An 11,624-nucleotide genomic window follows, 5' to 3' on the forward strand; every position below is an offset into this window, starting at 1 on the left:
GCGAGGTTCTGGTCCACAATCCCGGCGAGGTGGCCAGCGGCGGCTGACCCTTGGGGGGACGGTAGATGAAATACCGTCCACCCCCTGGGCCTCTATTGGCCGTTAGATTGTACATGTACGGCTACCGTTCGCCTTCGGATTTTCGCAGCATAGCGAAGACCCTTTCCGCCTTGGCCTTCCTCTTGACTTGTCGTCTCCTCGACCTCGCGCTAAGCTCCGAGCCTCCGACGACCGGCGGCCCGGCGCCATGGCCGGCGCGGTCCGAGGCGTTCCGACTGCCGGAGCGTTCTTCAAACGATCTCTCATCTCTGCTGCTCTCCCATCCAACAGTCGCCTCTGTCAAGATGTATGTGGTCAGGGAGGCAGGGATGCTGCCAAACTGGCATCCGTTGCTGTAAGCACTGCTAACGAGCGCGCGGGAGCAGCGGTTGGGCCTTTGACGCCCCGTGGACGGCGGCGACGTTGATTCGGATGCCCCGTCAAGGCCACTGGCGTCTACACTTGGACGGCTAGAGCCATCACAAGGACGGTGAGCAGGCTGCCAGTGAGAGCCATATACACCTACACTTGGGCGCAGGATGGAGTGGACATCGCAGGCACCAGCCACCAGAAGCGATCTATGGAGGCGGAATATACTTGTTCGCCGCAGCCCCGCAGGAAGACGCGCGCCGGCAATCGCGCCTGAACCACCGCCCCACCCGTCCGCTCCGGCGAGGTAAACATAAAACATCACGTCCGCTCCGGCAGACCGCAGTCACGCGGGGGAGGAGGAAAAGTCTCGATACGTTGACCTGATCGTTGCCGGACATGTGAGATCCAATGGTCATAACGGATCCAGGGTGGACGGTAAATGAAATACCGTCCACGCGGACGGCTTTCACTTGCCATCCATCCCCGGGCGCGATCGCCGCCGAGAGCCCGAGGGCCATGGCCGCGCGCTGTGAGTTCCAGAACTGCACGAGCGCGTCACTTTTTACCGAGCTGCACCTGCACAGGCCGGGCTAGCAGACTGGGCCGATTTCTTTCAAAAAAAAAGCCGACTGGGCCGAGACAAGGACACTGGCCCGTGTCAAACCAAACAAGGCGCGCGCGCGCCCGCCGGCGGGCGGCGGCGCTGTGGGCGAGATCCCCCCCAATGGTTTGTGGAGAAAGCAACGTGGTCGTCACAGTGCACACAGAAAAAAAGACGTGGCGCTGAACGCTCACAAGAAGTCCAATGCAGTAGCTTATCAACGCAGCAATCTTTACAGACTTTTCGATCGAGCTTTACATGGAAGAGTGGCCATTGGACCTGAAACAAACAGAGGGAAAAAACAAACAAAAAACCAAAGAAATAAAGCCTCACGCTCAATGCAATTTTCTCTTGACCAAGAAAACATTAGGAGAAACATAAATCTGTACAGTTCCAAGCTACCTCGCCTCTAGTCTGGTCACCGTCACGTAGTTCGCGGTGGCGCTCCGTGTCCGGGACGACTCCGTGTCCGACGACGTGCTCATCCCGGGGTTCACTCCGGGCTCGACGGGCTCCGGGAGCACGGTGTTCTCGCTCGCCAGCATCGTCACCACAGATGACATCAGCGGCCGGTTCCTCGGCTGCGCTTCGACGCACAGGAGCGCGACCTGGATGCACCGCAGCACCCTGCTGTGGTGAAAGCTGCCGCCCAGCGCCTCGTCCAGCAGCTCCAAGCTCCTCCCTTCTCTCCACAGCATCCACGCCTGGAAAACCCACCAATTCGCCTGGCTGTTCAGAATTCAGATCGAACAAAGAAAACAATTGAGCTCCAAGTCTTGCTGCTACTTACGTATCCTAGGAGGTTGACATCAAGCTCGGGTTCGTAGGAGCCACGGTTCCTCTTCCCTGTGATGATCTCCAGCATCAGCACCCCGAAGCTGAAGACGTCGGATTTTATCGAGATGAGGCCGTCCATCGCATATTCTGGAGACATGTAGCCACTGAAAAAAGTCCGAAAATTCAGCTCAAAACTCCAACTTTCAGAAAGAAAATTGAAACACACATGAGAGTTAGCGAAGAGCACCCACTATGTCCCGATGACCTTTCGGGTGTACGCAGTGGTCTGATCACCTCCAAACATCCTAGCGATCCCAAAGTCTGAGATTTTGGGGACCATGTTTCTGTCCAGCAACACGTTGCTAGCCTTGAGGTCCCTGTGGATGATCCTGAACCTCGAATCCTCGTGCAGGTACTGCAGGCCCCGCGCGATCCCCACGATAATGTCGAACCGCTTCTGCCATGCCAGCAACCTGCGCTTCGCTTCATCTGCGTAACGCGTGGACCGGCATGAATCACCTGCTCACCTCGTACGGACTCAAGGTGCGCCTGTGCAGAAATGGACTAACCGAAGATGAAGGTGTCGAGGCTCTGGTTGTGCATGTACTCGTACACGAGCATCCTTTCGTCGCTGTCGGTGCAGCAGCCGAGCAGCCTCACGAGGTTTCTGTGCTGCAGCTTCGCGATCAGCTTCACCTCGTTCATGAACTCCCTCGCCCCCTGCGTCGATCCTTGGCTCAGCCTCTTCACCGCTACTTGCTCTCCATCCTCAAGAACTCCCTGCCATGGATTCCCGTCGCAGGTCAGTGAGAAATCATGTGGAATTGCCAGCGGGCTAAATTACTAAATTGTTTTCGTTTACCATGTAAACAGGGCCAAATCCACCTGCTCCAATCTTCTTGTGCTCCGCGAAGTTGTCCGTGGCGACCAGGATCACCTCCAGATCGAACAATGGAAGGTCGACATCTTTCTCGGCGTATCTCGTTTCGCCCGAGACCTCGTCAGGCTGCTGCTGGCCCCGTGCCGGGCTCAGCGAAGGATAGCTCCTGGGCCTGTACGGAAGCGCAAAATCTCCAGTGGCAGTAGTGCTCTGCTGCACTGACGTCATGTCGTCGCTGTCATGCTTCTTCCTCTCCTTCTTCATCCAGAAACAACAGCAGCCAACCGCTGCTAGAAGAAGAAGTACACCGGAAGCGGTCGCGGCGACGATGATGATCAGCCTGCCCTTGCGTGAGCGCTGGTGGTTATCTGGAACCAATGCAGGAAATGGTCAAGCGTGAGGTGAATGAACAGCCGGTCTAACACTGGCAGGCTTCATGGAGTGTACGGCTACTAGTACACCTGACTAGAGTACTTAATAAAGATCGTAAGAAACAATCCCAAATTGTAAGTTTGCACTGCAGAATCGAGAGAAATTCGAATCAAATTCAGAACCTGCTGAGGCCTTCAGGGCGTCGATGTCGGACTGCGCGAGCCGAATGTACACGTCCTGCACGACAATCGGGTACTGCCGCATGTCCAGCAGGTCGACGGCCCAGAGGACGCACCCGACGCCGACCCCGCCGCTGTTGTTGGCGGCGGCGTACGCGCCGCAGCTGCAGTTGCCGAGGCACGCCTGCCTGCACTGGTCCAGCGTCATGCCGGCGTACACCGTCGCGTCCGTGGCCTGCGGCAGCTTCATACGGTTCACCACCCAGAACCCGTCGCCGCCGCCGTCGCAGCTCAGGTTGGTGCTGCGGACGCACCCGCCCGACCAGTCCCGCTGGCCCCACTGGTCCGGCAACCGCGGCACGAACCCCGGTAGGCAGCTGCAGACTGGGGAGCGGTCGGGGTCGCAGTACCCGAACGGCCCGCACTTGGCGTAGAAGTCGCACTTGTCGGTCGGGTAGTACCAGAAGCTGCTCCACGCGCCGTTGTTGAGGGAGAAGCGCTTCAGCTGCGTCGCCGCGCCGTCGACGACAAGCCGCGAGAGCAGCGACGGGTCGCGGATGAAGTAGCTGTAGTACGTCTCGTCGGCGCTGTACACGACCCTGAAGGTGAAGGCCTGCGCCTTGAGGTACGGCACGCCGGTGAGGATGTCGCCGTTCCACGGCCCGCTCGTGTAGATCCTCTTCGCGCCCCGGAGGAGGAAGAACTGCGGGAGCCCTCCGCTGACGAGCCTGAACGTGACGTCGCCCGGCGACGGGTCGGACGGGCTGCGCCACGCCGTGATGTTCCGGGTGATGCCGGCCCTGGCGTCCACCCCGAGCTTCATCCCCGGGAGCAGCGTGTCCGTCGGGTAGTCGAAGCTCTGCCACGCCACGCTGTGGTCGGAGCCGCTCCCATCGGCGCTGAGGACGAGGTTGCCGCTGTCGAGGAGCTGCGCGGCGGCGCGCGCGGTGACGTTCCCAGCGGTGGGCGCCGCGGAGGACCACACGGTGTCGTTGCTGCCGTCGAGGATGGCGAGCCGGCCGGCGGCGGTGAGCTGGAGGGCGGCCGGGGAGCTGAGCACCGGGCTCTGGCGGTTGGCGACCCACACGACGGTCGTCGGGCCCGGGATGCTGGCGTACCAGATGCCGAGGTACGTCCTGCCGTCGGCCCCGTCCGGGCTGAAGAAGCCGAGCGCGTAGACACCGCCGGCCGAGACGATCGTCTGGTTGCCGGTGAGGGTCGTGTTCCGGTAGATGGTGTCGGTGGATGCCGAGGGGGTGAAGGCGGCGGCGAGGAGGAGGAGCAGCAGAGAAGAGAGCGTGCGTGGCCTCATCCTGTCTCCGGCCCGATTCCCAAACAGGGGCGCCAAACCAACCGTTGACCTCTCCTCTCACGACATGGCCTTATGACTTCCCTCTGTGAGACTGCCTCCTGCACGGGCGGCGGCGGTCGTCGTGCCCACAAGACAGCAGGAAATGGCCGCGGCGGCGGGCTGTTCGCGCATTTGTTACGCCCACAGGGCCACGTGCCCACGTCCATGGCGCCGGCTGGCGGCTGCATATGGTGCAGGCGAGCAGCGGCAGCAAATGAAGCTTTCTACTTTCAAAAAAAAAAAAGCAAATGAAGCTTGGTCAACGGCTCGACGCTCGCGAGCAGGGGCAGCTAGCTGGCGCCGGCCGGTCAGACGCTGAGCACGCCGCCGCCAACAAACCGGCTAGGCACGGCCGTGCTTGCAGGCCGTTCGATGGAAGGTCAGCCTGCGACCATCTTGGGGTTGCGCGTGCAGCGCCCTTGCACAGGGTTACACAGAAACAGTGCGGCGCTTGTTTGCAACTACAACTAGACATATCTTATTTGCGCTTGACCACGAGAAGATAAAAATATATATATATTATTAAGATGCAACTGCGAGTATACGACACGACAAACCTGAATAAACAAATGCGCGGGGTGTGTGTGTGGATCTAGCTCAGTTCGTAGCTGGAATGCAAGCTGTTTAACTTGCCAAACAGGCAACAGACCAGAGCAGCTCAGAATGGGCAAGGGTTCACCGGCGAATAGCTAAATGCGCGGCCTTATCTATGCCATCGTCATACCGTAAATTGCACTCGAGTCAAACAAGAACTAATCAAACCTGAAACCATCGCTGTCACGCTTGTTTGATCCACTTGCCCACATTTGAAACACTTGGATCTTTTTTTGTCAACTGCGTGCCATAAATCAAACACACCCCGTAGCTCTGCACACCAATCAAAAGTCAAAAACGAACGGGACATGCATATGAACATGCATGCCGCGGCAGGCGTCGTCCCCGTCATCCTCTAGGAAATGGGTAATCCCCATCAGCGAAGTCTTTGTGGCGATCCATTTGCTGTTCGGATCCGCAGGTGTTGAATTTTGACCGAGGAGACTGAAGCGAGTATATAACTGGAGTTTGGAACCAAACCGTGAGCAGTTGTCCTTTGAATTGAAACGCAAGACAGTAACAGCTGGTACTCTACTCTGCTGGAAAATTCAGTACCAACAACGAGCAGGTGGCTTTGGGACCAGCTGAAATCAGAGAGTCGTAATGCCAAGCTGGCATGGGCGACCATCAGTTCCTCTAAAGATTCCGCCTAGCAGTCCTTGCCGATCGATCAAAACTTTATAAAAGGAGCTGAATTTCAGGTTTCTTTGATTTAACTTGGGCAATAATATGCAATTCAAGCAATTGTAATCCGTGCTTTTACCGACAATAAAAAAGAGAGAACAGCAGTGGATTGAGATAGTTACTATCTGCCATCCAGGTTGGTAATTGAAAGACCATTCAGGGAGCAGGTTTCTTCAGTGATGTCAGTTTGATTCGAGACCAACAGGGAGAGGAAACCAGGTTGCTTTGGGTCTGGTAAGGTGGCGTTTTCATTGGTAATCAATGAAAGGACTTCAGTCATGAAGGGTCGATCTGCAGCTTGCTCCTGAACGCACAACAAGCTGACATGAATGCATCTTAGAGCCAAACTCTCAGGACATCTACCGTGTAATGATTTATCAATGAGCTCATGGCATCTGCCCTCGTTCCACAACTCCCATGCCTGTAAAGTTCAGTTGCAGTCACCAAGTTAGAAGCTCTCCGTTTAAAAAAAATTAGAAAATATTATGCGCTTGTTATAACTTTTCCTTACATAACCAAGGAGGCTAAGAGAGTTGCCACGTCGTTGAGATCCTGCATTCTTCATTCCACTGACAATCTCCAGAAGCAAGACTCCGTAGCTAAATACATCAGACTTAACGGAGAAAATGCCTGCCATAGCATATTCAGGAGCCATGTAGCCACTGAAAGAATTGTATGCTCTTATTAAACTCAATATCCATTTTTCAATAAAAGTCAAATGCAAAAGGAAGGTTAGAAGCACGAAGCAAGTGCTTACTATGTTCCAACAACTCTTTTTGTATTAGCTTGTGTTCCTTTGGGATCAAATATTCTCGCCATTCCAAAGTCCGAAATCTTAGGGTTCATATCAGTATCCAACAAAATGTTGCTTGCTTTCAGGTCCCTATGAATAATTCTAAGCCGAGAATGCTTGTGGAGATAAATAAGACCCTGTGCGACCCCTTCAATTATGTTCATTCGCATTTCCCAGTCTAGCAAAGCCCTTCTTGATTTTTCTTTATAAAGGGGGGAAATACACTCAGTGGTTCAAGAAGGCAACTGAGAAAAATAGGAAGCAACACAATTAAAAAGGAAAAATCAAACATACCAAATAAGAAGAAATCCAAGCTTTTGTTTGGCATGTACTCGTAGACTAATAGCATTTCTTCCCCTTCGATGCAACAACCTAACAGCCCAACTAAATTGCTATGCTGAAGCTTAGCAATAAGTAGGATTTCGTTCTTAAACTCTGGTAACCCTTGTCCTGAATTTGCAGCTAGTCTCTTAACTGCAATTTCCTTCCCGTCTGGTAAGTTGCCCTATAGAATGGTTTTCAACATAGTTAAAAAATTAGATGGCAAAGCTATGACTATCTTCCAATGTATATTGAATTTCCTGAACTTTTTTTTTCATTACAGGGATAGGAGCCTGTCGTTCAAGTTTATCGAAATATAATTCAGAAGTGTGAAAAAGTTTCAATGTTACGAAACTTGCATTTCGAAAGTTTAAACCATTACTATAAATAAACAGCAAGTATGGATGCTATTAGTCAAGATAAATAAATTTCTGCTGTTTACATAGGTACAATTTTTTAATTATGTTGGTACAGTTTTTTTTTAAAAAAAAAAATTGGCACCTCCATCTCCATGTCACATCATGTACTCATATATCCCTGATATGTCCAATGTCCTGTTCTCAGTATCCCTTTTCCATGTAGATTATTTGAATTTTTTGCAATCACAAGATAGGGGCTTGCACTAGGGTTACTGCCCAAAACATACTGCTATTTGACCAAATAACCACATGCTTCATAATCAGCATTCTTATTTTTGTTTTTGAAATGGTAAAACATGTGAACAGACGAGACTGAAAGCATATTGTACCTTATACACAGGGCCAAACCCCCCTTCTCCAAGCTTGTTTTCTGTTGAAAATTTGTCTGTAGCATTTGTTATTCGTGAAAAGGAAAACATCGTAAACTGAGAGCCTGTCTCCTCACTCTCCCACAGTTTGATTGTATCCGTAGTCATCAAGGAGTGGTGACCATCCTGTTTTCCCTTCCCTGAAACATAAAAAGAGACTTATTGCCATGTTTTAACCTACGCTGCATATAAAAGGTTGAATTCTCTTTAGCTATTAAGGAGTTCTTATGACTTCTAATAATTACCTTTATTTTTCGATCTCCTAATCCAAATAAACAGGATGAGACAAAAGATAAGAAATGCAACTGAAGAAAGTACACCAGCTATCCAAAGTATTTTGTGACCTGAACAAGAAGAAAGAGAGATTGTCACTTGACTTCAAAGTTCATAATACCTTATTATCCTTGATGGAAATGTTATTGTTTGAAGAAATACTTATGATAATTTCAAAAACTGGGATTAATTGCATATCTGTCAAGTACAATTTCATGTATTATCCTAAATATCACTAATATTTCACTATGGTATACATTTCATACCTGAACTACTGATTGAGGCCACACGAAGATAAAGAGTTCCTACTCCGCTCCCATTATATCCCTCCTGCAGATTAGTTAGACCACCATACCATAGACTGCAACCATCCAATACTGCATATGCAGTACAAGAGCAATTTATCATGCATGCTGATTGGCATTCATCATCTCCCATGACAGACAGCTTCTCTCTGTTACCAGGAGGTCGCATTCCAGGCATATCAATAAACTTATCACCGTTGCACTGCAGTGGGATTTTCCTAGTGCATCCTTTCCTACTATTGTCTTGTTTAGCAAAACCTTCTGGACATTGACAGGGGTCCAGGGATGGTAAAATATTATTGTTGTTACATATACCAAAAACTCCACATAAGTTAGACACCTCGCAACTAGCAGGCTGTCGCCATAGCAGAGTCCATGATTGAGCGTCAGGATCAAATTGTGCTATGTTCAATGAACCATTTGGATCCAACACGAATTTTGTAAACCTGCTATCAGGGTTGGGAGTGTAAGTGCATGTAAGGTTGTCACAGTGAAAATATAGAGGGATTGTACTTATAGATTTTAGCTCTGGAATGAGAGCGTTTACATCACCATCCCAGCCTGTACTGGTCCAAAATTTAATCCCTTTCCACCAGATAATGAGTTGTGAAGCATTAGTTATGCCAGGTCCAAAAGAGTAGTCCCCCACAGCTGGGTCATCAGAGCTCTTCCATGAAGTCAGCAATTTAGTACCAATTGTAATATTCATTCCAGGGAGCCATGTGTTGGTAGGAAAGTCAAAGCTCTGCCATACGATATTGTTTTTGTTGGTGATGCTCCTTAAGACAAAGTTGCCACTATCCAATATTGCAGCCTCCAAGTCTTGCACTCCCACCCCATAAGCCACTGTAAATGAGGTGCCACTCCCATCTAAAACTATCAGATTACTACTGTTGTCGAACTTAAGTATGCCCTTATCTTTCATTGGATTGTTCCTATTAGCAACCCATACAACTCTTCTTTCCGAAACATCATTGTGCTTGTGCCATATACCAACATATCGGTAGCTCGAAGCTCCAGGGCTAAAGAAACCAAGCACAAAATTTTTGCTCCCAGATATTAGGGTCTGCCCATCTGAAATTGATTGGTTCTGAAAGATGATGTCCGTTCTTTCCATGGGAGCTGATAAGCATCTTGAAGCTGATGCATACATGATCAGCAAATCAACAAGCATGCACTCCCTCCAGAATCTTATTTTCCCAAACATAGCTAACTCCAAGCATCAAACTAGGACAAACAAACCACCAAAGTAGTGAGAGAGAGAGAGATACTGACATAACGTTGAAGAGATGGGCATAAGCATTTCTCCATACCTCTCTCAATTCTTCCAGAGTTGAAACTTTTCCTGCAATCGCTTTGTGTTGGCCTGTGGGGTGCTGGTGAACTCTATTGGGGTGTTGGGGGGGGGGGGGGGGGGGGGCGGAGATTGGGGGAAGAAATTGTTCGTGCAGGTATCTCCAGCATCATGAACATTCAGAGTTGCCGTTTGAACTTTCTGTGGTCGAACTGTGAGCCAATTTTTCAATTGCCAGTCAAGCATGGCAGTAGTGACTAGTCAGTGCTTGATAGTGACTGAAAATGTCTCTAGCAAGTCAAGGTCTATGATTGCAATGCAGATGATTGGGCAGCTGGTTCTTCCAGTGGAGGAGGATATTTTGGGATCTGACAATCTTTAACTCCTTCAATCATACGCCAAATTTTCCATCTGTTTGATTTTGACCAAAAATATTCAACCCTATGAACGTTTTGAGAAAAGAAATGCATAGGAGATAAGAAAAATCAAAGAGAGAACAGTAACTCCAGCTTCCCAGTCAAACAAATTGAGTACTATGCTAAACAGATATTAAAAGAAGAACAAGTGTGTTTTTTTTATTAATTGCTGCTAAGTGTGAATTGATGCATCTGGCAGCTATTTGTGGGTCTGGTGAACTACCTCATACTGCTGCTGCTGTTTATGAACCACGAAGTGTTGGTTAAATGCCGAGATCCTATCGCAAAGACCTGTGGCCAAGTGGAATCCCGGCTTCCAGCCCTTTCTCGAAATAGAGAGAGATTTATCTTCTTCCTCTTCCACCGGCATATCGATTCCTTTTCAGCACGATCTGTCATGTTCTTCCTCGGATCCCTTCCAATTTCAATAACAGCATAAATGAGCTACCACCGGGAAGTACAGAACAAAAAAAAGTAGTATAAACTCATCCGTAGCAACAATTCTGATTGCGCGCATAGCGTCACAATTAACTTAAATCATGCCATTAATAAATCGGTGAAATAAATTCACTCCAACGCATCCTGAGAGGCTGAGACCCCGCCAAGAAAATGAGCGAGACAAGACTACCACTACCAGCTCACCTCCGTCGCAGGCATTCTGGGCATGATGGAGTCGGTGCCCACACGGCACGGCTGCGCCCTGCGCAGGCGGCGCGAACGGGAAGACCTCGTCCCCTGCTCCATCGGCGTCTCTGCTCAGTCGCCGCAGGGTGGCTTCTTCCTCTTCCTGCGGCGGCTTGGTCACCGCTGCTTGAGTGGGAGTCGGGACTCCAGCGATTCGAGGAGGTGCAGCTGGTAGATCAGAGGAGCGGATAGCGGAGCGACGAGTGGGGTAACGATTTGTGCTTGTTGCGGGGAGCCGGGGACGGAAGGCGGTGGCGCCGGCCGGCGAAGGGCAGGAGGATGAGGTAGAGAGGCAGTGCCACCAGGGGTTCTTTGCAAAACGACATCCAAAATAGGGGGGTATTTGCATATATTCGGATCGCGACTATTAATCGCGATCGGGGTATATGTAAATATTGGGGGATCTATTTGCATATAATCGGATTGCGATTATTGATTATGATCCAAATCGGAGGTTATTTGTAACATATTGAGGGTGCTTCTGCAAATATTCTGCCGGCCAAACGGCAGAGCTCGCGCCGCCGCCGCCGACCTCCGCACCTCCACCGGCCGCGGCCAAGCATGCAGCTTGAGCTTTGCGAGGCGACGCCCGCGGATGGCGCTGGCCATGCTAGCGTTATCCCCGCACGAAGTGAATGCATCCGCCATCCGCGTCCTCTCGACACACCGCCGCGATATTCGCCTGACTTGCTGCCACCCACCGGCGAACTCTCCGCAGAGCTCTTGTTTCTTTGATTCTTTAAGAGGCCTTAGCACCTGGTTGTGCTCTTGACCTTGAGAACGGATGGGTCGTCGGCCTGGTCACCGTGATACCACGGGCCACAAAATTGGCCCAGGGTCTGCTAAACCACTTGTGCTTAGACAGCTAGGCCCCCGTTTGGAGTGGCTCAGCCCGGCTGTTT

General features: G+C 50.8%; 1 protein-coding gene across 2 annotated transcripts; it reads right to left on the reverse strand.

Annotated features, from left to right (window-relative positions):
* Nucleotides 1-1,182: 1,182 nt before the first annotated feature.
* LOC112892909 (receptor-like serine/threonine-protein kinase SD1-8) lies at nt 1,183-11,066 on the reverse strand. 2 transcript variants are annotated; one of them, XM_025960003.1, is made up of 10 exons: nt 10,681-11,066; nt 10,262-10,453; nt 9,642-10,033; nt 8,290-9,555; nt 7,996-8,094; nt 7,712-7,890; nt 6,937-7,147; nt 6,607-6,844; nt 6,361-6,511; nt 5,825-6,270 (listed from the first exon to the last, which is right to left on the reverse strand). In XM_025960003.1, the coding sequence occupies exons 4-10, from the start codon at nt 9,533-9,535 to the stop codon at nt 5,971-5,973; spliced, it is 2,424 nt and encodes an 807-aa protein (XP_025815788.1). In that variant the 5' UTR covers nt 9,536-9,555; nt 9,642-10,033; nt 10,262-10,453; nt 10,681-11,066; the 3' UTR covers nt 5,825-5,970. The 2 variants fall into 2 exon arrangements, with proteins under 2 accessions (XP_025815787.1, XP_025815788.1); XM_025960002.1 differs by lacking the exons at nt 5,825-6,270; nt 6,361-6,511; nt 6,607-6,844; ... (5 more) ...; nt 10,262-10,453; nt 10,681-11,066 and adding exons at nt 1,183-1,291; nt 1,415-1,716; nt 1,803-1,953; ... (2 more) ...; nt 2,652-3,037; nt 3,224-4,836.
* Nucleotides 11,067-11,624: the final 558 nt, after the last annotated feature.

The sequence above is a fragment of the Panicum hallii genome, chromosome 5 (genome assembly GCF_002211085.1).
Source record: "Panicum hallii strain FIL2 chromosome 5, PHallii_v3.1, whole genome shotgun sequence".
Lineage (NCBI taxonomy): Eukaryota > Viridiplantae > Streptophyta > Magnoliopsida > Poales > Poaceae > Panicum > Panicum hallii.